We start from the raw sequence: 25,861 nt of genomic DNA, 5'->3' as shown, positions 1-25,861 counted from the left end.
TGTGCGGGTAGGTTATAATAGGGCCTGCCGTTTTGCTTCTCGGGATTTGCGGAAATTGTGGCCGGGCGTGACACGGGCCAAACCCTTCCAACGATGCGTCCTTTCAGTAGACACATCATTGGAGGGGTTTGGCCAAAGTCAAGCCTGATGACAGTTCACCCACATCCCAAGGAGCGAGACGGTAAGCCCTCTTATAACCTACCTGCGGATCTGGAGTCTACCCTCGTGACAATTCCTCATATACCCTACCTGCAATTGACACAAATGGAATGGATTAATGAGAAGGTCCAACGAATTCCATAATTTGAGTAATGATTTTTTTCTATTACGAGATAGAATATATATGTTACCATCGAAGAGGGAGACTCAACGGATCCAATCGGAAAGGGGAAGGGAATTGCAAAGAACTCATTAGGCGAGGAGGAAGAAGGTTTGGGATAGGTAGGATTCGCAGTAGCGTTGAGTTCAGTATTTTGTTTCTCAATGCCTTGAAGGCTACAGGTCGATTGCTTAAACATAAAGAGCAAGACCCATAGGCCAAATACAAGCGGTGGTTTGGCATGGTAACCACGTGGTCATAATCTGATAAACTAGTGATCGTAACCTCATAACCTTTGACAAAAAATAAAAAAGTTGTCAAAACATATCAACATGGGATTTAGTTTTGTAGATTTTGGCACAACTAAGCGAAAGGTGAAAACGGATCGTCAATCGGATGCACGGTTTAGGAGAAAATATGTTTTAGAAATTCCAAACGAGTAAATTAGGTGGAAATAAGATAGTTGTGCATGCGCCGTACGCTAGCACTAGCTTGGGCACGTGCCCTGGATAGTTCCTTTCATTTTTCTCAAGACCTATGGTTTGGGTTTATTTGCAAACCAAGCACTTCGTTATTCAGGACAACAAATTCATATTTCATTAAAGATAGTATTGTTACGGATTTATGTTTTCGAATTTACCTGTTTGATTGGTCCAGTCTAATCCCGTTCACAAGGCATCTGGGAATGCAAAAACAGCCAGAAATAATTACTTGAGGTGATGAACTTCAATAGAACTTTGATTCTGTTCTTTACCTTTTTATTCTGTTAGTATTTGTCCATCTAGCAGAAAAGTGCCATTTCTTCTTAACAATATGTCTTCACACATTTCATTTGTCTCATAACCCAGTCGTCTCAGCAAATTTATTATACCAACCAAGTTTATCTCTACATATTTCCAATCTAATCAGAATGGGAAGATCTCAGGAACTGCTATAAGGATATTTCTGGAAACATCCCATGTCTGATCAACAGCTTTTGGATGTTACGTTCTGCACCACCTTAGGTAGCATGGACATTACAATAATTTTCTTAATATGATATTGTAACTAAGTGTTTTTTTGGAATTACTCTCTTTTATATCTTTTTAGATGCTATGGAATGGGTGCTTTTTATGATAAAGATATGTTTCACTCTGCAAACATTGTTCAGTTGTAGGTATCTTGGCAGTACATCTGAAACTATCTACAAAATAAAATACAACATTCCGGACAACCTATTTAAGGGAAAACTGCAAATTTGGTATAAACATGCTATTCGTGATTTGTTATGTATAATCTCCTCAATTAAATATAGATCACGTTTTATCTTACTGGGAACTAAGTAACTACTCCCTCCGTTAGTCTGAGATGCCTCATTGTTAACTTCCTTCTCTGTAGGAAATAGTAATTTCATGTTAAGTTCCTCAAGTGTTGAATTGCAAGCGTAAAAGATATGGTACACCCCGTTGGTATTTCCTCAGTTATGCAATTTATGTTCTTATTTGCCACTTCTATTATTGTTTCAGGACAGTGAGAGATATGAATTTGGAGATCATTATTCATTTCACTCTCAACCAGTCTAGACGCATTTTTCTTTCTGTTACAACCAGTCTAGCTTCACTGAACTCGACGGAATGCATAATCTTCATAGCAAGCAGAAGAAAAAAGAGCAGTGGATGTCGTGGGGTTTAGTCTCAGAAATTCATATTCGGCATTTATTGTTTTAAGGTTCCGACCCATATTACTTGTCTCAAATTTGTCCAAATATGAATGTATCTACGTTTAAAAAACGTCTAGATACATGTAATATTTTGACAAATAATTCGGGCCGGAGGGAGTACTAAATTGACTTTGTACATATGACCATGGTCAGGGAGATATTATTATTCAGACCATGTAGCTAGATACATATGACTTGACTAGGTTTCCCATATCAAAGGTGTCGTTAGTAGTATCTGTGTTTGCTCTGTTGCCGAAGTATGCTCCAGACTGATTGTGGTGTTCATGGTGAAATGTCCAATAGCAACAAGTTGTCTTATTGTCTTAATTGTTAGATCATTCAGAATTTGTCAAATGTTAGTGCTGTAGGTCCTTTCTTTCCGTAATATTTTTATTTTATCATTATCATTATCTTGAGATGGAAGGACGAGACACCTTGATACACTTATTATGCATCGGAGAGAGTATTATTTTGGTCAACATGGCCGGGTGTAGCAACGCTTTCATGATGCCGTAGTATATAGGATTCGGCCAATTGCGTTGAAATCTACTCCCTCCGATCCTAAATTGTTGTCGAAATATTACATGTATCTAGACGTTTTTTAAGAATAGATACATACATATTTTGTCAAAGTAAAATGCACCGTAAGTTCTAAAACTATTTGGAGTATGTCAAGTGAGTCCTAATTCTATCAAAGTGCATATTTGAACCCTAATTCTTTGTAAGTTGTTCATGTGTAGTCCTAATCGAGACTGAGCCATTGCTGACCAGCCAGGTGGCAAGTTGACTGCCGCCATGTAGGCCAAGTTCTTTGGGCGGGAGTTTTCCCGCCATTCTTGTGGTTTGGAAATTTGCAGAAACTCCCTTATAAACAATGGAGACTGCAGTTGGCAATTTGTTTCTCATTCTTATCTTTCTTTCTCCCGCCGCTTGAGCCGCTCTCGTCGCTGCCCCAGCCTCACCGCTGGCCCTCCTTCAAAGCTCGCTGGAGTGGCAACCCTAGAATCGCCCGTCATGTCGCCATTGCTTCGAGCGAGGTGGGGAGAACCGGTGAAAGGACCACAAAATGAGCAAAACGTAAATTTTGGGCCTATTTGCAATTTCCGCGACCCGGCAGTTAGCCAGCATGGCAGTCAATTTGCCACCTGGTCGGTCAACAGCGGCTCAGACTCGATTAGGACCATTCGTGAACAACTTACAAAGAACTAGGGTCCAAATATGCATTTTGATAAAATTAGAACTCACTTGACACACTCAAAATAGTGTTAGGACCTGCGGTGCATTTTATTTTTTTGTCAAATCTGAGTCAAGAATTTAGTCCAGAGGGAGTAGTGGTAGAATAAGGTTAGTGATGATAAAAGCTGCATTCCGCCGTGGTTGGAGTAGTTGTAGAATAACGTGCATCGTCAAACAAAATTAAGTCTCGTTCAGTCGTTCTCGAATGATGATAAAAGCTGCGTTCCGCCAGAAGAACAAAAATCTGTAATCTACAGGACCAAGTTTAGCGTGTCTGCAACTTGTGCAGAGCCTATTCCAGAAGCTTCTGGTTCTTTCAAGGCTCATCACCGTACCGTACCAATTCCAATTCGGGCCCGACAGAGAATCAAGTCCAGTGCACTCTGGTTCTTTCCGGAAGACGGGGGAGTTCTCCAGAAGTATGTTTTCTTCTCCACTACCACCATTCCCACACTCAATAAATTCTCCCCTCGCTCCGGACAGAGACCCATCCAAACGATCAAAAAATCTATCTCCGCATCCGAAACACCAACCAAATCGCCGTTCCCTTCGACCAGCAGCTTGATTCGCCACCGACCCGACCGACAATGTCGCTGATCCGCCGCAGCAACGTGTTCGACCCCTTCTCCCTCGACCTCTGGGACCCGTTCGACGGTTTTCCCTTCGGCTCCGGCAGCAGCAGCCTCGTCCCGTCCTTCCCCCGCTCCTCCTCCTCCGAGACGGCGGCCTTCGCGGGCGCCCGCATCGACTGGAAGGAGACCCCCGAGGCGCACGTGTTCAAGGCGGATGTGCCGGGGCTGAAGAAGGAGGAGGTGAAGGTGGAGGTGGAGGACGGCAACATCCTGCAGATCAGCGGCGAGCGCAACAAGGAGCACGAGGAGAAGACCGACACCTGGCACCGGGTGGAGCGCAGCAGCGGCAAGTTCCTGCGCAGGTTCAGGCTCCCCGACAACGCCAAGGCGGAGCAGGTCAAGGCGTCCATGGAGAACGGCGTGCTCACCGTCACCGTGCCCAAGGAGGAGGCCAAGAAGCCCGACGTCAAGTCCATCCAGATCTCCGGCTAGACGCCTGCGTCCCCTGCGTGTGATGAAGCTTGCCTGAGTCGTCGCGATGGAATAAATTCGAGTCTTGTTGTGTTGTCCGGTGTGTGATGGTCTGATGTCTCGTCGAGTCAGTGATTCTCTTCTGTCTGTGTTCTCAGTCCTTCTGTATGTTTCCATCGTTCGCGTCTGTAATCGATGCTGCTCTCTCAGTGACTAAGGAACAATGATGCTGTTGGAGTCGATATTACGTTTTCTGCTAATTTTTATTCGCCGTAGTGGATTGTGGAATGTGGGATTTCGGGGGAGGACCGAAGTAGTGTTTCCGCTGTTCCTCGTATGGAAGAGAAGGTAAAGCAGAGAGGCGTGCGCCTAATCGACGGACAAAACCAGGCAATAGCAAATGAGGTACGGATCGTAGGATTAGATCTACTACTCCCATTCAATCGCATCGGCCCCATGGAAAAGCCCTCCCAGGCACGCCCTCTCCTCCGTACCCCTGCCGGCAGCGCCGAGCCGTTCGCGGTGGATCAGCCCGGCTGGGGACCAATCCAATCCCGGCACCGACCCGGCGACCCCGTCGATCCACGGGGCACCCACGCGAGGAGAGGCAAAAAGAATGGCGCCGTCGGTTCTCGGTTTGGAGGATAATCAGGAAAATGGGACCTCTCCCCTTCTTCCCCAGTGAAACCTCTTCCCGCAAGATGCCCTGGGCGAGCGGAGACGATGGCGCCACCACCTTCTTTCTCTCCGTTCACGACCTTCGGCCGTCCGGCAGCCGTTTCGTTCTCTCTATCCGACGCAAATGGAGTGGTGGGAAATCTCCTCCTCCTGGTTTCGTAACATTTTCTCTTCTTTTTTTTTGCCTTCTGGATTTTGAGTTTTATTTCATCGATTTTTTTTTCAAGAATACCGAGCGTGGTGTGATACAAGATCTTATGGTGGAAGGGATCAAAGGAGTGGAAGGGACGGGTATCAACCCAATACCCTAGTGGATTGGTACGCTGGCAACCTAATGAGGCCTGGAGCAGCTCTATGGGACGGAGGCACCCCGCAGGAGAGAAGACCGAAGGGATAGTATGCCAAAGGTATAGAGTCGTGCTTCATTCATCGCAATGTCATGATCAGTTGTGTTTTTTTGAGAGAATGATGATCGATTGCGTTGATCAAATAAGCAAGCTTGTGTGAAGATCTACTCCATACCTTCATTTGTTACTGTCTTGTGCATGCCGCCACCTGTTTGCTGAAATGGCTGAATGCAAATATTTTTTGCTGTAGGCTAGCTGCAGGGCTGCTTGTTTTGCCACGGAGTGTGCTCAAGACTCTGAGGGAGGGAGCACCAGGAGAGGACTGAGATTGCGCACGTGGTTTGCATTGTATTTCTCCTCAGGGACGTTATCTGTAGATGATATGGGTGATGTCTTCAAGAATTCAGAAGTAAGTCCAAAGCCAAGTGGAGCATCTTGCATTTATGTTTCTAGCAAATGCAGAGAAATTCTCGTAGGTTCCACTCACTAATCAGTTCTGTTACGCTGGTTTGACTTCCTTCAGGAGCACCATGTTGCAGAAAAGAAAGAAGGGCTGGTGGCTCTGAATGCATCTGAACTACGGGCCTTGATGTTTCAATCTTAGCAAGGTGCACGCCTAAAGAAATGGAACATGAGGAACTCTCCCAAACAAAAAGAAATCCAGTTGTATCGTTTGTTACCAAGGTTTTTTTTTGAAACAATGGGCTCCTCCCATCGATTTCTATTAGAGAAACCGCCCCCAGTTATCACAAGTGTTTAAACCATCAGAAACAGAGGAAAAAAAAAGGTCCAGACTAAACATGCAACAAGCTACAGGAAGCCTATTACAGGTTCCAGGCAAAACACCTAAGAGCCAACAGGCCAAAACACAACCATACAGGACAATATCCCCGAGATCAACTCGCAATTCTTCTACTCAATGGCGCCCATCCTTGTCGCTTCGAGAAGGCTTCCAGCAGAACTTGTTTAATCCTCGCGTTCCCGGCCTCCAGATTTCTTCTGCTTGCTTCTATCTGCAACAGAGCCCAAGAATTCAGATTGTTGCATAAGCTGAAAACGATTGTCGCAGGGTCATGTGGGATCTGCTTCCTGATTTGTTACCAAGGTACACTAATTTTCCATTTTTTTAGGAATAGCAGCTCTCTGTTTTTAAAGTTTTTCTTCTCGAACTAGTTTTTGCAATGTGTTCAGTGTAGCTAGGGAGCTCTCACCTTCTAATAGATGAGCTTCACGCCCACACGCACTCTCTCTCTCTCTCTCTCTCTCCCCCTCCCTCCCTCCCTCCCTCCCTCGCTCGTATGTTAGAGTCTCTCACACACACAAAATATGAAACTACATTTATTCCTCTCTAGGTACTACAAGCTTGGTTTTCTTACAAGGGGGTTAGTACAAGCTTGGTTTTCTTACAAGGGGGGATACGTTCACATAACAGTAACATCTAGAAGCTACTACAAACTGCTTTGAGATATTCAAAACTGACTTAAGACTACTACTCTTACTTCTAGAAAGACTCCTACATACCCTGGATACTTCATGACTAAGCTAGCTTCATCTACTAACAGCCAACTAGATTCTTCTAGATACCACAACTTAATTATGACAAGATTGGTACTAACATTCTCCCCCTGATCTTGTCATATCAACTAGATCCACTAATCCAGATCACCTGGACCATGTGCTTCATCTTGTGACAGACACACACCGCCTCATGCCTAGCATCGGCATCATAGCATGCTTGTCAGCCTTGCAATGACTACATATAAGGTGGCTTCACACCACCTTTTCGGTTTCACACCAACATTTCTACTCACAATGGCATCACACCATAGTGGTCGGCCTCACACTAACGCATGTGCACGGTCTCCAAAAGCATCACATCTCGCATGGAATCCGCCAACTACAGCCGCCGTCTCAGATCTGCACCTCCTGACGTCGTCCTCCACCTCGCATGGAGTCCGTCGCCACCGCCTCGGATCTTGAGGCTCCGATACCAATTGTAGCTAGGAGGCTCTGACCTTCTAATAGATGAGCTTCACGCACACCTTCGTCTCTCTCTTTTTGGTATGTTAGTGTCTAGGCACTCACACAAAATATGAACCTACATTTATTCTTCTCTAGGTAGTACAAGCTTGGTTTTCTTAAGAGGGGGGGGGGGGGGTGGGGGGTTACATCCCTATATAGGCTTTCTAGGTCAGTTACTGTTCAAAAAATAGTAACATCTAGAAGCTACTACAAACTGCTCCTTGAGCTATTCAAAACTGACTTGAAGACTACTACTATTACTTCTAGAAAGACTCCTACATACCCTGGATACTTCATGACTAAGCTAGCTCCATCTACTGACAGCCAACTAGATTCTTCTAGATACCACAACTTAATTATGACAAGATTAGTACTAACATTCAGTGCATGCCTTAGGTATCACATCATGTTCTGTAATTTCGTGACTTTGATTTGTGATATCTTAGTATGTTAAATTATCTTAGTATGTTAAATTTGTAGCATCCTTTCACGTGTACTGAATAAAATCATCTTCCTATTTAGAGATGGGCGATGGGAGTAGCATGAACAATCAAACAAAATTTCTTTTAGACTTGAAAAGCAGTTTTGCTATTTCTCGGGCCGAAATAGCTATATTTCCATTGGAAAAAGATTTAGCTATTTCCATTAGACTCAGAAATTCTTTCATTGAACAACTTAACATTTTTTTCCCAGTTTTGTGCTAACACAGTCTGTGAGCAAGTTTTAGAAGCTTCTTATTTCACAACAGAGGCTGCATGTGATTCACCCTATGTCCCTAAGGTTTCGATCATCCAATTTATTATGTATGCCAGATTAGGCTTTCTATCATATCTTGGCACAGGGCCTTGGACCCCTGGTTGGTGCTTAAATAGGGGATTGCTCTTGTAAAGTACTCCCTTCGTAATATAATAAGTCCCAGCTTTGTCCTAAGACAAGCTTCTTAAACTTCTGCCAAGTGGTCTGTTGCCAGCGAGACCATTTGATCATGCTATTCCTCGGCTTCTTGGAGCAAAACCAGTTAATCTTCGGCCCTATCGCTATAACCCCACGCAGAAGGACGAGATTGAGAACCAGTATGCTGAGATGTTGTAGCAGGGAATCATCCGCCATAGTGCGATTCCGTACTCTTCCCCGGTTCTTTTAGTCAAGACGAAGGTCGGGGCATGGATGTTCTGCATTGACTACCGCCAGCTCAATGCTCGCACGGTGAATAACTGATACACTCTGCCGGTTATCACGAGTTGCTTGACAAGTTTGCCAACGGCCATCGGTTCACTAGCCTCGACCTTCGCGCCAGCTATCACCAAATCTGCATGCGATCGGAAGATGGGCACAAAACGGCGCTCAAGACACACCATGGCCATTACGTGTTCCATATGATATATCTACACCCGGACATTGGACAAACATGTGGCTGTGCTGGCCAGCATCAACTCAAGGTAAAGCTTGGTAAATGCTCTTTCTCCCAAGCACAGCTACATACTTGGGTCAAGTCATCAGTGGAGCCGACGCCGCGACTGATCCCAAAAATATTGCTAATGCAGGTGATAGGCCTTCCCCTTCATATGTCAGTGGAGTCAGTGGGTGAAAGATCGGTATGGTTGCTAATAGGCGACTAACAAATTTTACTTTTTCTTTTTCTTTTCAATGGATTGAAACCAAAGAGAAAGCTTTCCGAACTCTGCAACAGGCTCTTCTCTGGGTCATGTCCTGGCACTTCTGGATTTCACTTTACCATTTGCTGCTGAGACGGATCCTTCTGATAAAGGCATTGGCGCGGTACTTATGCAGAAGGGGCATCCAATCACTTACCTGAGCAAAGCACTCGGTGCCAAGACGTAGCTTCTGTCTACTTATGAGAAAAAGCCTGGCGATCCTATTAGCAGTTGAGCACTGGCCTTGCCTACAGTTTGCACAGCTCGTGATTCACATGGGCCAAAGGAGCATGGTCCACCTGGAAGATCAGCGTCTAGACACCCCTTGGCAACATGAGGCGATGGCCAAACTACTGGGGTTCCACGACTGCTTGGTCTACAATAAAGGGGTCGACAACCGCGCGGTGAAGCCTAGTCGTGCAATGTCGAAGCCAGTTAGGGAGAACTGTCGCGATCAGCACATGTGTTTCGGCGTGGCAGGAGGAGATTAGCTCGGGCTACCTCCACAATCCAGAAACCCAGAAAATTTTGGCTCGGCTCAAGGAGCCATTTGCCGTGTGTTCCCCCTATACCTTTGCCAATGGACTTCTTGAGACGAGCCATTTGCCGTGTGTTCCCCCTATACCTTTGCCAATGGACTTCTTCGACTTCAAGGGCGATTGTTGGTTGTGGCTAACCCCACAGTTTAAGGCAAGATCTTGCACGCTCTTCATAATGGGGCTACCGGCGGCCACTTTGGTGGCCAGGTGACCTATGAGCATACCCTCAAGCTGTTTGTGTGGCATAGGCTCAAGCAAGATGTGCTCCGTGACGTGGCGGCCTACACTACATGCAAGCAAACCAAGACCGAACGGGCGTGTTACCCCAGTCTACTCCAACCCTTGCGGATACCAGATGGCGCATGGCAGGTCGTGTCACTCGATTTCATAGAAGGGCTATTGCGTTCCTCCTGCTTCGACTGCATCATGGTCATCTCGACTAATTTTCCAGTACGCCAATTTTGTGCCCCTTTCGCATCCTTTATTGGCCTTACAAGTGGCACAAACATATCTTGACAACGTCTATAAATTGCACAAACATATCTTTACAAGCTGGATCTTATCTTCGACCGTAACGAGATCTTCATGAGTTCCCTATGGCGTGAACTCTTTCGTCTTGCCAACATGAAGCTTCGCATGAGTTAGGCTTACCATTCCCAGATGGAGCGGGTGAACCAATGCCTCGAAGCCTGCATTCGTTGCTTTGTGCACTCTAGCCCCAAATAGTGGGCTTGGTGGCTACTGCTGGCCAAGTTCTGGTACAACACGTCTTCTCATTCGGCTCTTGGCCGGTCACCCTTCAAGGTGCTCTACGAGCAGAGTCCTCGTCACCTCGGCATGCTCAATGGTGCTGAGTGTGCTGTGCCGGACTTGGCGGCATGGCTTAATGATGGTGATGTCATCCTAGTTGGTGCGCCAACATCTGCTCCATGCCTAGCAACGTTATCAAGATTCAATCCTACAAAGGGTGTTTAGAATGCACCTTCGCTGGTGATTGTGTCTACCTAAAGCTACAATTGTACATGCAATCTTCAGTCGCGCCTCGCCTTCGTACGCTCGCGATTGGCGAGAAGAACGTAGCAAACGCAATCAAACGACCAAGCTCAGAGTAGTCAGGAGAGCGATCACAGAGAAACGCTCAAGAGGAGTGCCCCCTTTAAGAGTAGAAGATGGTTGGATGTTGATAAGATAAGAAACAATAGATACCACCTCAGGCCTCAGGCCAAAATTGAGGAGGAAGAGAGGCATGGATCATCAAGGTGTGAGTTGTCTCAAGGAGATGACGATGCTTAACAACACCATTCTGAGCATGAGCATCGGGACAAGACAACTGAGCAAGGGTACCCTGCTCAGCAAGGAATCCATGCAGAGAACGGGAGGTATACTTGCCAACAGAGTATGCACTAAAAATACGAATAGGAGTCTGGAACTTGGTGCGAACCATGGCAGCAAACTTCTGATATATAGATAAAACCTCACTACGAGAAGACAGGAACCACATAGATGACCAAGATGATGATGTCTCACTGTTGAAAAGAGCCAGTAGACAGAACAAACGGAGCAGAAAGGCTGGCGACAGGGGCAACAGAAGGAGAACTAGGCCAGTCAAGTTCCCAGAGGCCCTAAGAGTCATGGCACCAGGCCTGCTCCAACTAGAAGTACCGTGTGACGATCCTGAATGGAACCAGAGTCAAGGTCAAGAATGATGCGACAACAAGAGTCAATAAGCTAACCAGCAGAAAGAACCGCATGGTGAGTCAAGGATCACGAGCAACAGGAGAAACAAAACATTGAAAGGTCTATAGTGAAAATAATGAAACATTAAAAGGTCTAGTGTTAGAGTTGTAAACATATAGCCGTGTGATATCCCCATTGTATAAGGGGTTTTATGCATATTTGCCACTTGTACGTGTATTTATACTCGCCTTTGACCGCCTGGAAATGCAAGTAGCTTATTTCCTAGCCTAGGGTTTTGATCCCCACCGCACGCGCAAATCGTGCTCTAAATTCCTCTTCCTGATCCATTCTCGATCTCCTCTGTTCCCGATCAGGTCGCCGGCTCTCCTGAGGCTAAAGCTCTCTGGTGCAGCCCTCACGTGTTGCCCGACGCCGGCACTGGTTCTGTTCCGCCGCTGCCGAACCTCGCCGACTGGGAACTCGCCACCGCCAAACCTCGCCGACTGGGAACTCACCGCCGCCAGATGTCGTCGACCGCCGCCTCCTACTGATCTTCTTCCACCTCGCCTCCTGAGTTCTTCCCAGGTCCCTTCCCCTTTCCGATTGGATCCGTTGGCTCTCGCTCTTCGGTGGTAACATATATAGGCTATGTCCCATTTTTCATTTATATCATGATTTGTTTGGTATTCAATACGTACATGTGTCGCCAGACGTACCAGAACTTACCATACTTGGACATGCCAAATAAACAAAGTTTTATTCTAGTTTTCTTTCCAACTACAACCTAAGGCATGGTGAAACTAGAATAGCTAATTAGCAATACACCATAAGTTAATGGATGTTATGGCTTAAGTTTCTTATATATGAATGTCTAACAAATGAAATGCCGAAAGAAATTTAAAAAATGAAATTAAATGCATTGTATTTAACCCAAAATTTATGGTGGATTGGTGGTGATTAAGAGGATGATTGGACACTCTTTTGTTTTGCTATTATATCTCAACTCTTTTGCAATTCTATTTTTGTACCATGGGCCAAACATCAGTTCTTATGTTTCCTATCCTAGTTTATAATCCTATGATTTGCACATAGATTCATACTCTTCTCTGATGTTTTACTTATTCCTTTGTTCTAAACAGGCGTGAGAATCTGTTGAGTGATTATATAATCGAAGTATCCATGGAGGAGGATCATACTTCTGCTTTTCGGCGAGTGGTAAATACCTCTTTTTAAGTAGCTCTTTCACATTATCGATTATGATTTTACTGGCCACATGCTAGAAACGTAATCTTTTACACTTTATCTTTTGTTTCTAAATAATCAAATGCAATGAGATCTCTAAAGTATCATGTCGTTCAAGTATTATGAAAATGCGCCTTTTACCCCTCGTAGTACGTTAAGAGAGTCATTCCAGGTCCTGACCATTCCAGTTGGTGTCTGACCACACACGCATCACTTTGACTAGTGCCCCCTAGATAGTATTCTTTCGCCGTCTAGCCGTCGCCTCATCGAACGCCAGGGAGGTGAGGAGAAGGGCCGTGAAATGAGAGGAGAATAGTTGTGTGTGTTTGTGTGTGTGTGTGTGGGGGGGGGGGGGTTGGTTCCGTAAGACTGCAACGCCACAGCCTCGCCTGACGTGTGGGCCCAAAGCCTAGGTGGCAGCCACGTCATGCGGCCGGAGCTGCACATACAGCCGAGGGACCTGGGATGAACCACTTATCAAACAATCAGGACCTAAATGTGCGTTTTGAAAGATTAGGAACCTACTTGACACCTTTGCGAAAGAATAAGGACTTCCGGTGCATTTTACTCTATAGAGCGCTACCTTGAGCTGAGATGGATGATATGTCATGTTATAGAGTTTATCATTCAAACCCTAGTCTTCACTATCCTTTCTCATTTGTGATGCCCTCTCCATTTTCGCCAAGCTGGCCCATCTAATCGTCTACTCCGCTTGAAATGGAAGCTACATCCTGTTATTGCTGGGGGAACCAAAGGTGTTGTCTTCCCGTGTCACCTTCACTTTCGTGTTTTTCATATCGTCTTGCGTTCATCCACCAGTTTAATCTACGTGTTATCTGGTGACTAGTAAGTTGTACATGCTTTGCACGCGAGTGATCAGTACACAAATTGACAGAACAGATCATAACAGAAAATATGCAAATTTAAGACATTTTTCATATCCATGTAGATACAAATTTGTTACTAACCAGACTTGAATCCATTCAGAAGCAAATTGTAGCAACAGACTGCTTAGATACTATGAACTATAATAGTAGTAATACAAAAGAAAACTCTGACGAATCATAAAAATGAAATTTCATGAGTATGCACATTTTGTCCGAGAGGTGGCTTTTAAAATAGCTCGTATTGCATTTTCCAAAAGACAATACCAAGTATAGTCAGGGTGGTGACTAGCAAGGAGGAGGCTTTGGCGGCTGGGACCTCAGCACTGGTAGAGCCACCTCATCGAGGAAGAAGATGACTGCAGGAGTGGTTTGATCGAGTATTAAGGGATGGTGCCTGCCTGGCCCATTAAAAAACCCTAGCTTTCCTGAAGCCATCCAGCGGTCCACACTAGTTGAAACCATCCAGACGTCCAGCCATCCAAACTGTCCATGAATCTCAGCACGAGGGCAATCCCAGCAACTGCCTTCTTCTCTCCCTCCTTGTGCCTTCTTCTCTCCCTCCCGATGCCTTCTTCCACCGATGGAGAGCAGATCGGCTGTCGAGTCCTCGCCGGAGAAAGCTGATCCCATGCCTACTGCCTAAAGCAGCATGGGAGAAGATATCTCCCCCAAAATATCACTGTCTAAGTCTAGTCACTTCCTAGTCGCGCAGCTAGTCGGAGCAAGTCGTAGTCCTAGCCGACGGGTCGCGCGACTTGTCCTGCTAGTCGAGTCGGAGCAGCGAGCCGCCATCACTGCGCCAGCTAGTGGACTGTCCTCGACTCAAAAACCATGCTGTCAGGAGGGATTTATTTTGTTGCGACACATTATCATGCATGGAAGGGTTTAGAATGGAGAAGAACGGTCAAAGTGTAAGTGATAGTTTGAGCCTCCATTGAGATGTGCGTGTTTCATTTTGGGCTGCATAGTGATCAGATTAAGCCCAACCATGGCATCTCCATTTCTTCAAAAAACCATGAAATCTCCTAGAGGCTACACATGGTAGAATCTAGTTCAATGAACCTGATATCCAAAGGCCAGTAGCATCCAGATGTGCCACGTCTCAAGAATGGGTCAAGTTCATTCAACGGACAATACTCTCGAAGTTATTCATAAATTATATAGAGTGAATTTTACGAGGTTTGTTTTGTTCTTAAAATCTTTGGGCTTTTGTTATTTTGCGTTATTCCCTTTGCTTATGGTAAAATATGGTCTCATTTCTAGATGTGCATCTATTGTCGAACTGAAAACCAGTTTGTTTTCTTGGAGCTAATGACCATGACATGCAATTTGTATCATTTCAGTTCAAACGTGTAATTTTTAGCTGATTATTATTTGAATGAAAAAAATACCCTGAAAAGCAAGGTTCAGTCGTAATTGCTTGATATTTAAAGATATTGATGGTGTTGATTAAAATAATCACTAGCCAACCTTTCTTCAAGGTACATCTGCTTTTTGCACTGCAAGTTACATTTGTTTAATAGTTCGGCTGCTCAGGTTTAGTTATATTTCATACTTCTACAGTTACAGTTCATCTTGTTTCGATATGTATAACTAAAATGACATGCTTGTGCAGGATGACTATGTTTGTGCAATTTGTGATGATGGTGGCCAGTTGCTAAGGTAGGCCTACTCTATTTGTCTAGGTTGTTATTGAAAATGTAGTAGGGTATATACTATTTTTGGCTTTTGGGGTTAATCTGGAATTTTGGAGAATCCCGCATCTAGTTCATGGATCCCCTGTTGTATAGTCCCTTTTCTGGAAAACAGAAGTTCAAGTATAGTTGGTACATACTAGATTGGTTCGAAAAAATATATTTAATGTTTTTTTCGTCTATCTTATAACCTAATAGATTTTTAACTCATTTATTCAGAATAGAGCATTTTGTTCATATGTCATATTTTCTCCATACTAATAGTTGTTGTCAAGGCTCTAGCTGGCCATCTATTATTGTGTATATCTATGTGAGTAACCTGATTGCGTAATTATATTAGCCTGCATTGCATGAACACTAAGGAAAGCTCTTGTTATCAACCAAAATTTTGTATCATGGGGAGCTGGTGTGCTCCTTGGCTGAAAATCGCAAAAAAATCATGGTGTATGTTGTGGAGCATGCAAGCTTGCCTAGGCATGAAGAGGTTTTCCTATTCTGTTTCGGGAAAAGTGCCTTATCGTTGATGCATATACCCTTTTTAAAATTATGTACTTGAAATCTTGAATGCTAATCCTTTTGTTTCCCCAAGATATTGACACATTTTCGTAACATGATCTACTATAGTTGTGATGGTATTTGTGGAAGGTGGTTCCACGCAACCAAACGTACTGGTGCATATTCAAAATGCACAAGTCTTAAGTTGAGTATAGAGCAACAGGTGCTAACCCTTACCTAGTTCAGTTTTGTTCTTTTTTTTTATGTTTGGTATTGACATCTGACTTTTGAATTATATAGGAGGTTCCCAAGTTTCTATGCAATAATTGCAAGTACAAGCACCATCAGTGCTTTGTTTGTGGACAGTTGGGACCATCAGACATGTCATCAAAAAACAATTCAAACCAACAAGGGGTATCTCCGGCACTTGATTTACTCATTCTTAATGCTCTTATGTAATTGAGAATAATGAGAGAGAAAAAACAGTAGTGTTTTGGTATTGGGAATGCGTACCTATAGGAGGCAAGGGTGCAAATAAAAACAAATGATGATTGATTTCATTTAGGATCTGAAATATTCAATAACTTTTTGCATATGTAGTTGGTCATCAGGAAAGAGGTCTTGTAATTTGTAAACTTCTTTGCATTTTTCTCAGGTCCTTCCTGTCTTTCAGTGCAACAAGGATGGTTGTAAACGTTTTTACCACCCTGAGTGTCTTTCCCAGTGGGACCTCAATGAAAAAGTTGAAGAAGTTTTATGCCCTTTGCATGAATGCATGTCTTGCAAGAATGAACAAAAGGAAGTATCAAGGAAACATGCAACAGAGGGTGGTGATATGTCGAAAATGCAGTTGGTAATATGCAGACGCTGCCCCAAAGCATTTCATCCAGAATGCATGCCAAGGTTTGATTTATGTCTTGGACAGTTCCTGGTGATATTGTCCGCTTTAATATGTTTGCTTTTGTTGAACCTTTGTGCATGTATTGTAGGACTGCCCCCACATGGAACACTGAAGGAGGGATTTTGATGTATTGTAGGTAAGCTTTCGCCCTCCATCCCTTTGCCATCAAGTATCCTCTACGCCCTCCATCCTCTACCTTTTCTAAGTTTGTGATGACTGCAAAACCTTTGCAGTGATCATAAGATTGCAAAACGTCTCAGAAGTGCAAAAAGGGACCATCTTAAATTTCCAGAAATCGAAGTTGAAAGTGCTGTGGAAGGACAGATTGATCATGTTCAGAAGGGTAGAGACAATGGACCTCAAACTCACACGGGCAAACCAGCACCAGAACAGGCTGAAACGTCTCAGCACAGATCGATTGAGCATAATGCAAGTACTGGTTCCGGTCCCATGGAGGCCTTTGCAGCTGAGCCTTTGTTCCCAGGGCCACATCCAAGCATCTTGCCTTGATGATTGATTACCCAGCGTCTTGGAGTAAGGCAGCTGTCTTAGGTTCTCATGATTTCGAAAGAAAGTTAAAACTTTGTGTCGTCTATGACAGAACATTATCTGCAGTCTGTTGGATCAATTTGAATTCTTATTGTTTTCTTAGAGAGATGTTGCATCATGTGTTGATGTAGCGATGGTGGTGCCCGGGGACTGTAAATCCATATGGGTACCGTGTCATTGATATTTCTTACATTGCCAGAAATTGACATTCATAAGTATGAAGCGTCATTGAGACAATGCAGATAATCCCGAGTTGAAGCAAGATAGAAATGTTGGGTGGTACTACGGATAGTTGCCTTTTTTTTTGTCCTCTTGCTGTGTTGTCGGATGCAACTTTACAGGTACTTATTTTGGCCAGCTCGCCTGAGGGCGATACTCTCCTGGCGGGTGCTGCATAGCCTACACTCTACTGTTGAGCCAATCGTACTGTATTAGCGAGGACCCATGTGCGGCTAGACTTGTATAATAAAACATTCGTTCCGATTTAATTATCACGGCTTTAAGTAAGTTTTAGACATAATTTTGGCTAAACTTGTGACAATTAAATCCAATTGAATGATGCATATATAATATTCTTTAGCAGATTGATTATGTATGCAATTTAGCAATTTAAACTCATTAATGATTTTCATTATTTTTTTAAGTTTTTTGCGAAAAGCTTTCTACACCGAGCATACGGTTTCACGTATGCCAGCACTCGCATGTTATCGGGATTAGTTTCGCACGCGCGCAGAGAGAGAGAGACTGACTGACCGCCCGCTGCATATATGTCTAGGACTTGATTTTATTTTTTCCATGTCGTGTTGTTTCCTTACTAAGTTCGAATAACTGGTTCCGAAATATTATGATTCTGTAAGGAGTTGTATGCTCAGTACTTAGAATACGTAATTATGATGTTTTTGAATTTTATTACTCTTTAACCCTTTTAAATCAACATGTGACTCTTTCAACCATCATATGGTCGCAAATGTTGCTGAGTTGCTGTGACAATCAGCAACTCGTGTTCGAACCTGGGTGTTGTAAGTTGTAACAAATTTGTGTGTGTTTTTAAGTGTTGGATCATCTCTAGCCGGTTACATAAAACCGATTAACTAAAATCAGTTTTAGGAATAGAAGAAGAAATATACTTTGAGAAAAAATACACTCTTTTCGTCGTGTTTCCCAAAACAGGTTTCGGCCCACTTGCCAATGACTCATCTATTTCCTTTTTGGTTTCTTTCTCCTCCTATGCGCGTCCTGCGCCCGACGTTGCCTGCCTGCTCTCTTCGCGCCGCATGACTGCTCCTGTCGGCTGCCTACTCGCACGAACACTGATGCGCGCGGCCCGTCTGCCCGTACCCACGGGAGCGCGTGCCGCCACGTCTTCTGCCCGTTCCACCATGCTCGCCGCTAGTCTTCACGCGCGGCCGTCGCGCTACCCGCCCGCCGCACCATCTTCACGCGTGCCCGTCTGCACGCCGAGCCGCGGCGGGCCCCTGCGCCACAGACACCAGGAAGGCCACCGGAGAGTTCGCCGGTCGATTAGGGGAAGTCGGAAGCCCCGATCGAATCGCCACGGTCTCTTGGTTTCTTTTTGTCGAGATTGGTCTCTTGGTTTCTCATTATTTTAAGAGGAGTGCTTTCTGATTATTTGTTACACTAATCTGCCAAGGCTCCGTGATTAGTTAGCAATCGATCTATCTGCGCATGCATGCACCTCCCCACGTCGCTGAGACTTGAGAGGTAGGGAGACAGGACACGATCGAGGAGCGCAGGAGCGTGGCCGTCGGCCAGCAGCTCCCTGGTTTGGACGATGCATCACGGCGGAATCAAGTTTCTGCACGGACTCGACAGACGCGCATCCAGCTATATATATGCTTGTGGCCGGCGAGCGCGCTACTTTGAAGACCGTACGTGGTAAGGATAGCACGGGGACGGCTGCGTGCCGTATTGTAGTTTTATGGATCGTGGTAGCGGTGGAAGACGGCTACTCTGTGAAGACGCGTGGTGGTCGATCGGGAGATTTTCCTAATCTTATGGGCTTCGCAGAGTTTTAATTTTAGTTATCTGCCACAGTAGATTAAATCTTCACCGTTCAATAAGTTTTGTAAAATCTGTACCATAGAATTTCTGCTACTTTAATTAGATATTAGATTAGATTTTCTATTTGGGTATTGCTTTGCTGAATCTGTCGTGACCGCGATTGTTTGGTTCCCGACGACAAATCAATACTGAGTGGTCTATACATTGCAACCTGGCAAGTTCAGTAACTAATGCTTACCTCAGGAAGCATTGGGTTGAGATGACATGACGATCTCATTATTTTACAGACGAGATGAGATTAGGTGACGGGGATAGCCTTGACCTCGCGAAGCCACGCGCCTAGTCTGAAGCGAAAGCGACCGTGCAGGAGGCCTGGCCGACCACTATCTCTGTGTGGTGTCATCAGCAGTTCAGCAGAATGTCCTCCCGGAAGTGGGCAACTAGGAAGCGTTGGCCTATAACAGAACGTTTGTGAACTAGAATTACCGCGACGAAGAGGACCGCCGCTTGTCTCACCGGAAGTCCGGCGCGGGGGACGCCGCCAAGTCCACGTATCTGCCACTTTCGGTTCATTCGTTCGCACGCAGTAGCGGGAACCCCGTGGCGTCGCCATCCACGCGCATCCCACAGCCCCACGAACGCACGCACGCACAGCACCCATGGCGTGGGAGTAACGCGCGGCTTAACCGCGTTAATCCCGTCATCCCTCCGTAACCACGCTTTCCCTCTGGCAATCGAAGCCCATCCCATTCCTACCTGTACAGTTCAGACTTCAGAGCTTAGCGGTTGGTTCTATGCTGCTTGGAGATTCAGAATTTTCTTCCCATCTGCCAGTCCCGCCGCTCGCTCGCTCGGCCTCAGCGCCGTTGTCGGCCGGCGAGCCCAGTGCCCACGGCGCGCGGTCTTGTTCTCCTCGCCTTTGACTGAACCCATTCCCAGCTTACTGTTACTGACCGCCTGCGCGACAACGGCAGCGGTTATAGCTACTGCAGCCAAGCCTTCCTCACCAACCCCACCTCCACCACCGCAACGCAACAAAACGCGGAGAGGCGAGGGGCGGCTGCTCTGCTAGACTACCGCGCTGCTGCTACTGTACAAACGTCGATCCGAACAACAGCTGACGCCGGCTTCTAGCTGCTTCGCGCTGTGGCATGTAGCAGGAGATTGCTACTTGCCCTGCAGATATATATATTTTTTTTTACCCCGTGGGGGTTCGTTATTGTGTAGCTCGCGCCTCTATTACCTCCCCCCAAATCCTATCTACCGCCGGAGAGGCGTCGTTGGCTTCTTGTTGATCGTGTCGGTCGGCGCGGATGGAGACGCTCAAGAAGCAGGCCAGCAAGCTCCGGGAGCACGTCGCCAAGCAGCAGCAGGTACGGATTCCTCTTCTGAAATTGGAGCAATTCAGCCTCCCGCCGATCACCGCGTGCCGGATTACCGGAATTTTGGCCCGGCGTGAACGGGCCTGCTAGAGTTCTTGGTGCGGCTATTACTCCCCAGGTTTAATTTCTGATTCCGCACAAAGCTAGTTTAAGGGTCTGGGTGGTGACCACTAGATTGAGAGAACAACAGTAACTGGGAGCGAGCGAATTTTTATTTTTTTTGCGAAGACTGGGAGGGAGCGAATTGCCTATGTGCTCATAGTTTTCTGACTGTCAGGCACTAGTCTGGACCTGCTCATTCCTTGTGCATTTGACTGTGGCTACTGACTTGTTCAGATAATTAGCCTAATTTCACTTGGTCCAATAGAATGTCAGCAATCACCAGATGCCATGCTTTGTGCATCTTTGGTTCTTGAGAGAATTACGTTTGTGGATGCAGGCGGTTCGCAAGACGTTCAGCACGCGCTATAATCAGGACACCTCTCTTGTCGATGAAGCTGAACTTGAGTGCCATCACAATCTGCAGAGGCTTTATAATTCTACAAGGGCAGCTAAAGTATGTGCTCCTTCTGTTTGATAGCTGTAATAGCTAGCCTTGCTGATCGTTTAAAAATTAATTGGTTCTCTCTCATCTTGTAGCATTTCCAAAGAACCATCGTACGAGGTGTGGAGGGTTTTGTTGCTGTTAGCACCAAACAGATGGAGATAGGTAACTTCACATTGGGTTCTTGCTGATATTTGCTTATACTTCCATTTTGAGAGATTTTCATCCTATCATGTTTTTCCTGTAGTGAAAAAACTAGCTGAGGATTGTTGCAAATACGGAAACAACAATCAAAACTTGGGTTTTGTTCTTGGAATAGCTTCAGTTGAGTTTGGTAAATCCCACACCCAAATGGAGATAGAGCGAGAGAAACTTCTTAAGGTTCTTGGAGAGCAGGTGACAGGCTAATTCTACCCTCAGTTTACTATTTCTTAAATTCTTCAAATTACAAATTTTACTGGATGTTGTTCTTGTATTTAGTAAAACTCATTTAGATATTTCTTTCTTACCCAAGTCATAGGAAACCAGATGAGGTTTTACTCTGTGGAAAGTAACAGAATAGTGTCAAAGCAAGTGGTGAATCCTGCATGCCATACGATGACTTGCATATTCTAAATTGCACTGCTAATTTTTCTATGATTCTATCTATCTGAATGGCAGCTGATTGACACATTTTATGATTCAGCTGTCTTGCTATAGTTTAACCATTCGGTTTTTCCTACCCACAGGTTTTTGAGCCTCTCCGGGAAATGATAATGAGCGCTCCTCTTGAAGATGCTCGCTTGTTAACTTACCGCTATCAACGGATCAGACAAGACATGGAGTCTCAGGTAATGAATCACAAATGAAGATAATGAAGATTCCTCTTCTCTTCTTTTTTTTTTTGCGGGGCAAAGATTCCTCTTCTCAGGCGACACTTGCCTGATACTAAAAACAAAGTTTTTCTTATTAGATAGCTGATGTGATGAGAAAGCAACTGAAGTCCAAGGAGAGCAGTGGCAATTCAGATTCATTGAAATTGCAACATGCAGAATCAAAATTATCAGAGCTCCGGACTACGCTAGCAGCATTAGGAAGAGAAGCAACTGCAGCTATGGAGGATGTAGAAGCTCAGCAGCAACAGGTCACCTTCGACCGTCTCCTTGCAATGGTATGATATGCCTCACTGTTATTTCAAATTCTGTATATATCGCTTAAAGTCTTAATCTGTTTTGTTTACGTTTAAGATTTCCTGTGCATGGACACTGGAGCTTTACATCTCCATAAGATGGCTTTTTTTCTTCTTTTGCTTTACAATAGAATGACATGACACTCAGGCCAAGAATTGTAAACAGCAAAGTCATATATTGCCTTTTTGGCTTTGCTGATCAGAAACCTGATTTCTAGGATGTAACTAGAAATTTTTCGGTGGTTATCTTTTTATTCCTTTGCGCATGTGTGCGTGTGGTCATATATAACATTGCTTTTGTTCTCAATCCCAGTGTATGGGTTCTTTAGTTATTGATTAGAAGTAGAACAAATCTTATAAATTCTCAAATCTTGTCTTTCACATTTTAGTTTCTGCATATATGCAACTATTCTTATAGTTTGGCCCAATCCCCTTGAAATTTTATCCTGGAACGAGACAGCTCTTTTTAATCACCAGGCATCTGATATTTGTAAATGGTTTGGATTTTCTGGCGTTAAATGTGATTGTAATGCCTGCGCTTCAGCTGTTGGATGTTTATCTGATGTGGGGGGGGGGGGGGGGGGGGTCTCTCTTTTTAATTGCCCCTAATGCATAAATCAGGCAGCCTGCTTTGGATGTAGCAGCCTTAGTTAGATGTTCCAAACATCCTACTGAATGTAATGTGCTGATTAAGTAAAAATATAAACAAACTTCAGCAGCACGATCTAATTTTTTATTCCTTTTTTTGTTAAAGTTACTCGCTCCTAGTATTTCAGATATACCTGTGTGGACTTCGATAATGTTTGTTGAACAAAATTAACTGTTTGCACATAGAAAGTTTCTTTCTTAAAGAGTTAAATGGACATTTGCTTACCTTGTGCTCCACTTGCAGGTTGTTGCCGAGAGAACTTATCATCAGAACGTTGCTGATATTCTAAACAAACTCCATGATGAGGTGCATAACTGTTTACGAAAATTAGATTCTTTGACCTGTATAGAAAATTTTTAATGTGCTAAACCATGAAACAGATGTGAGTGTTCTCTTGTGAAGATTATTCTTTTTTACCTACTGATTTGCACAGATGCTCCATGCAAAACAACATCATGGAGAGTCAGACAACCACTGCGATGAGGCATCATCAGAACCATCACCGGAGCCTAAAATGTCACCAACACATGAGCACTCAAATAGCACATCAGAAGATCCAGCATTAACTGAAACTAGTGAACCAACAAGGAATAGTCAGGAAGTGCATTATGTTGGGGAGGTATGTATTTTTTTGGCAGTCCATATCAAGCAGATCATTGAATTTGTAGTATGTCATCTCTACTATTCGTCATTCTAGCATGTTATTGCAGTCCGCTATTCCATATTAGACTTTGGTTCTGTACTGGCGCAAGCTATTTTAGACAGACTGGTGGAAGTTGGTAGGTTTGAGAGCCCCACAAAGTTTTCTTTCAAACTGCTGCCATTTCATTTCTAATTAGATTATAGACACCCCTTTTACAAACATGGTGCTTTGATGGATAAATTATATGACTATATGATATGAACTTCATCTATTGATTCTGAAATAATGGTTCATCTGATTCGCCAACAAATGAATAAGTGAAGAACTATTGTTTGGTAGCATGAGAGTCAGAAATTGTGATTTTGGTAACATTAGTAGCCTGAAATCTTTGAAACTTTAATTCCAAGCTTTTGATGAACTGGAAGTGCAGTGTAAACAGTGATTTATATGATAAACAGGCCTGTACAATGAGCAGGTTCAAAGTGAGCAAATCTCCAAAGTTGAGGAGCACCCAGTTTTTTCCTCGGTACTAATAGTCTGATACTAAGCAAGTTATTAATAAAGCATTACGCATAAAGCAACAAAAGGTGAGCTGCTGCAAAATATATTTCACGGCAAAACCCAATTACCCAAATTCTTCCCACCCCACGCCTCTCTGTCACCACTTTTACTGCCATCTTCTCTCAGCTTTACTGCCTCAGTGTAGAAAAAAATAATTAAAGATTTCATAACAAGAAATGTTAGAAAAATAACATGTCCATACCAATCTAAAAGTTACGAATTAGATGGTATAATTTTTATCTCAGACATATAAAAATATTAATTCAACTTTCATAATTCTCATCCAAATGCTGTCCCAAATTTAGATATTTCCCTACTCACACTTATAAAAATTGCATAACTAATCCTCTTATTGACCCAATTTTGACATTTGCCTTTCATTTTTTTCCGTCTCCCTTCTACTTTTCCTTCATTTCCTCCCATTTCCGCTCTCCAAATGCACCTTCTCATGTCCCGCGAGATCAATTCGTGCATGCTGTCCTTTTATTGCGGCACTACCCATCCGTAGGAATTATACAACATAGTAACATATATAACAGGTCTCCCTTCAAAGTCATGTGGGAATTATGGACAGACTTGCCAGTTAGCATTTTGATACTTCAATTGGTTTGTAAATTATGCCTGGTCGTGCTCTGAATTTAATATGTTTAGGTGATCTGTTTATGGGTTAGTGCTTTCGTTATGTTTTATTAGATGTATGTGCCGCTTAATTTACATGTCTCAACACATGCATTGCACTGGCAAGATTCTTAGTTTTGGTTAAAATAGATTAGTAGTTAAGAATTCCAAGTTTTACTTTTGATTAGATGTAATTAGTTGAAAAAAATTATGCTACTATAGTGGTTAATAAAAATATATTTATTTATTTAGGACAATATATATTTAAGTTTTGCACATCTGAATCCTAAATTTTGATTTCGCATTGGACCTCCAATTTTTCTGATGCGACCCTGATGAGCGTGAATAGCCCATGCTACTTTTCTTCAACAAAGCTCCCCACCTATCTTGCATTTTATTTTATTCATTTTTACACCTGCTAAATAGTACAGTGCTACCATGAAAATGTTTGCATGGAAGTTCCATGTGTTTTCTTCCAACATATACAGGAAAGCTTTGTGCATTATTTAACAAACTGAACACCCTATGACTTGCTTGTTAACCAGGTAATCCATCCGTTTGATGCTCAGGCTGATGGTGAGCTCAATATTTCTGTGGGTGATTACGTTGTGGTCCGCCAGGTACACATGGTTTTGCACATAAGCATTGAGTGTTAGATTTTATCCATTCATGAACTCTTCAGAAATAAATCACCTCGTACGTTATTCAGACCCACCGCATCGTGCAGTTAGTTCAGTAACCATTGCAAGGCAACATATAATTGTCCCCTTTGTCCCTTTATAATAGAGAGAACACAGGGGACCGGCAATGCTAACTGAGCAATATTGTCTGTCTTCACAGGTGGCTCGAAATGGGTGGTCGGAGGGGGAATGCAAGGGAAAGGCTGGCTGGTTCCCATCTGCTTACGTACAGCAGAGGGACAAAGCCCCGGCAAGTAAGGTGATAGAGCCTGGACTTCTGACTGCTTGATCTCTCTCTCCTTCTGATAGCTGCTATCCATCCTTCGTCCAGCTTTTCTTGTACATGTCATAATTCACGAGTGATTAGCATTTTGTAGAACTCTTCTGTGCAGATTCCTGTGCGTATGTAAAAGATATAGTGTTTTGCCTTTAGGATCTCTTTTCTTATTCTTTTTTTCCTTCCCCAATGTATAGAGCTATTGGTGCTGGGGTGTTGTAACCTTTCCCTTCTTATGTGGAAAGCATTCTCCCTGCCGACTTTATGCTGTCGTTTTCAAAACAGTGATAGTATTACCAGTCTTGTTTTTCTCGATTGGATCGAGATTCGACAA

General features: G+C 43.9%; 3 protein-coding genes across 4 annotated transcripts; all 3 read left to right on the top strand.

The window, feature by feature from the left end:
* The first annotated feature begins 3,676 nt into the window (after positions 1–3,676).
* Positions 3,677–4,549, top strand: LOC100843199 (17.9 kDa class I heat shock protein). The gene has a single exon (XM_003558228.4). It carries the CDS (start codon positions 3,842–3,844, stop codon positions 4,316–4,318), a length of 477 nt encoding a protein of 158 aa, XP_003558276.1. The 5' UTR covers positions 3,677–3,841; the 3' UTR covers positions 4,319–4,549.
* Positions 4,550–6,288: 1,739 nt separating this feature from the next.
* On the top strand, positions 6,289–17,245 carry LOC104581812 (protein ENHANCED DOWNY MILDEW 2). 2 transcript variants are annotated; one of them, XM_014897429.2, is made up of 9 exons: positions 6,291–6,427; positions 11,590–11,800; positions 12,355–12,430; positions 14,960–15,006; positions 15,663–15,756; positions 15,834–15,947; positions 16,189–16,436; positions 16,523–16,570; positions 16,668–17,245. In XM_014897429.2, exons 3-9 carry the CDS (start codon positions 12,395–12,397, stop codon positions 16,942–16,944), a joined length of 864 nt encoding a protein of 287 aa, XP_014752915.1. In that variant the 5' UTR covers positions 6,291–6,427; positions 11,590–11,800; positions 12,355–12,394; the 3' UTR covers positions 16,945–17,245. The 2 variants fall into 2 exon arrangements, with proteins under 2 accessions (XP_024313147.1, XP_014752915.1); XM_024457379.1 differs by lacking the exon at positions 11,590–11,800 and having other exon boundaries at positions 6,289–6,427.
* Positions 17,246–19,577: 2,332 nt separating this feature from the next.
* Positions 19,578–25,861, top strand: LOC100842895 (SH3 domain-containing protein 2). Its single transcript, XM_003558227.4, has 10 exons — positions 19,578–20,378; positions 20,827–20,943; positions 21,027–21,096; positions 21,179–21,327; positions 21,660–21,761; positions 21,884–22,081; positions 22,992–23,054; positions 23,182–23,367; positions 25,116–25,190; positions 25,411–25,861. The coding sequence occupies exons 1-10, from the start codon at positions 20,319–20,321 to the stop codon at positions 25,537–25,539; spliced, it is 1,149 nt and encodes a 382-aa protein (XP_003558275.1). The 5' UTR covers positions 19,578–20,318; the 3' UTR covers positions 25,540–25,861.

This window comes from Brachypodium distachyon, chromosome 1, assembly GCF_000005505.3.
Source record: "Brachypodium distachyon strain Bd21 chromosome 1, Brachypodium_distachyon_v3.0, whole genome shotgun sequence".
Taxonomy (NCBI): Eukaryota; Viridiplantae; Streptophyta; class Magnoliopsida; order Poales; family Poaceae; genus Brachypodium; species Brachypodium distachyon.
This window is presented reverse-complemented; position numbering and strand designations above follow the sequence as displayed.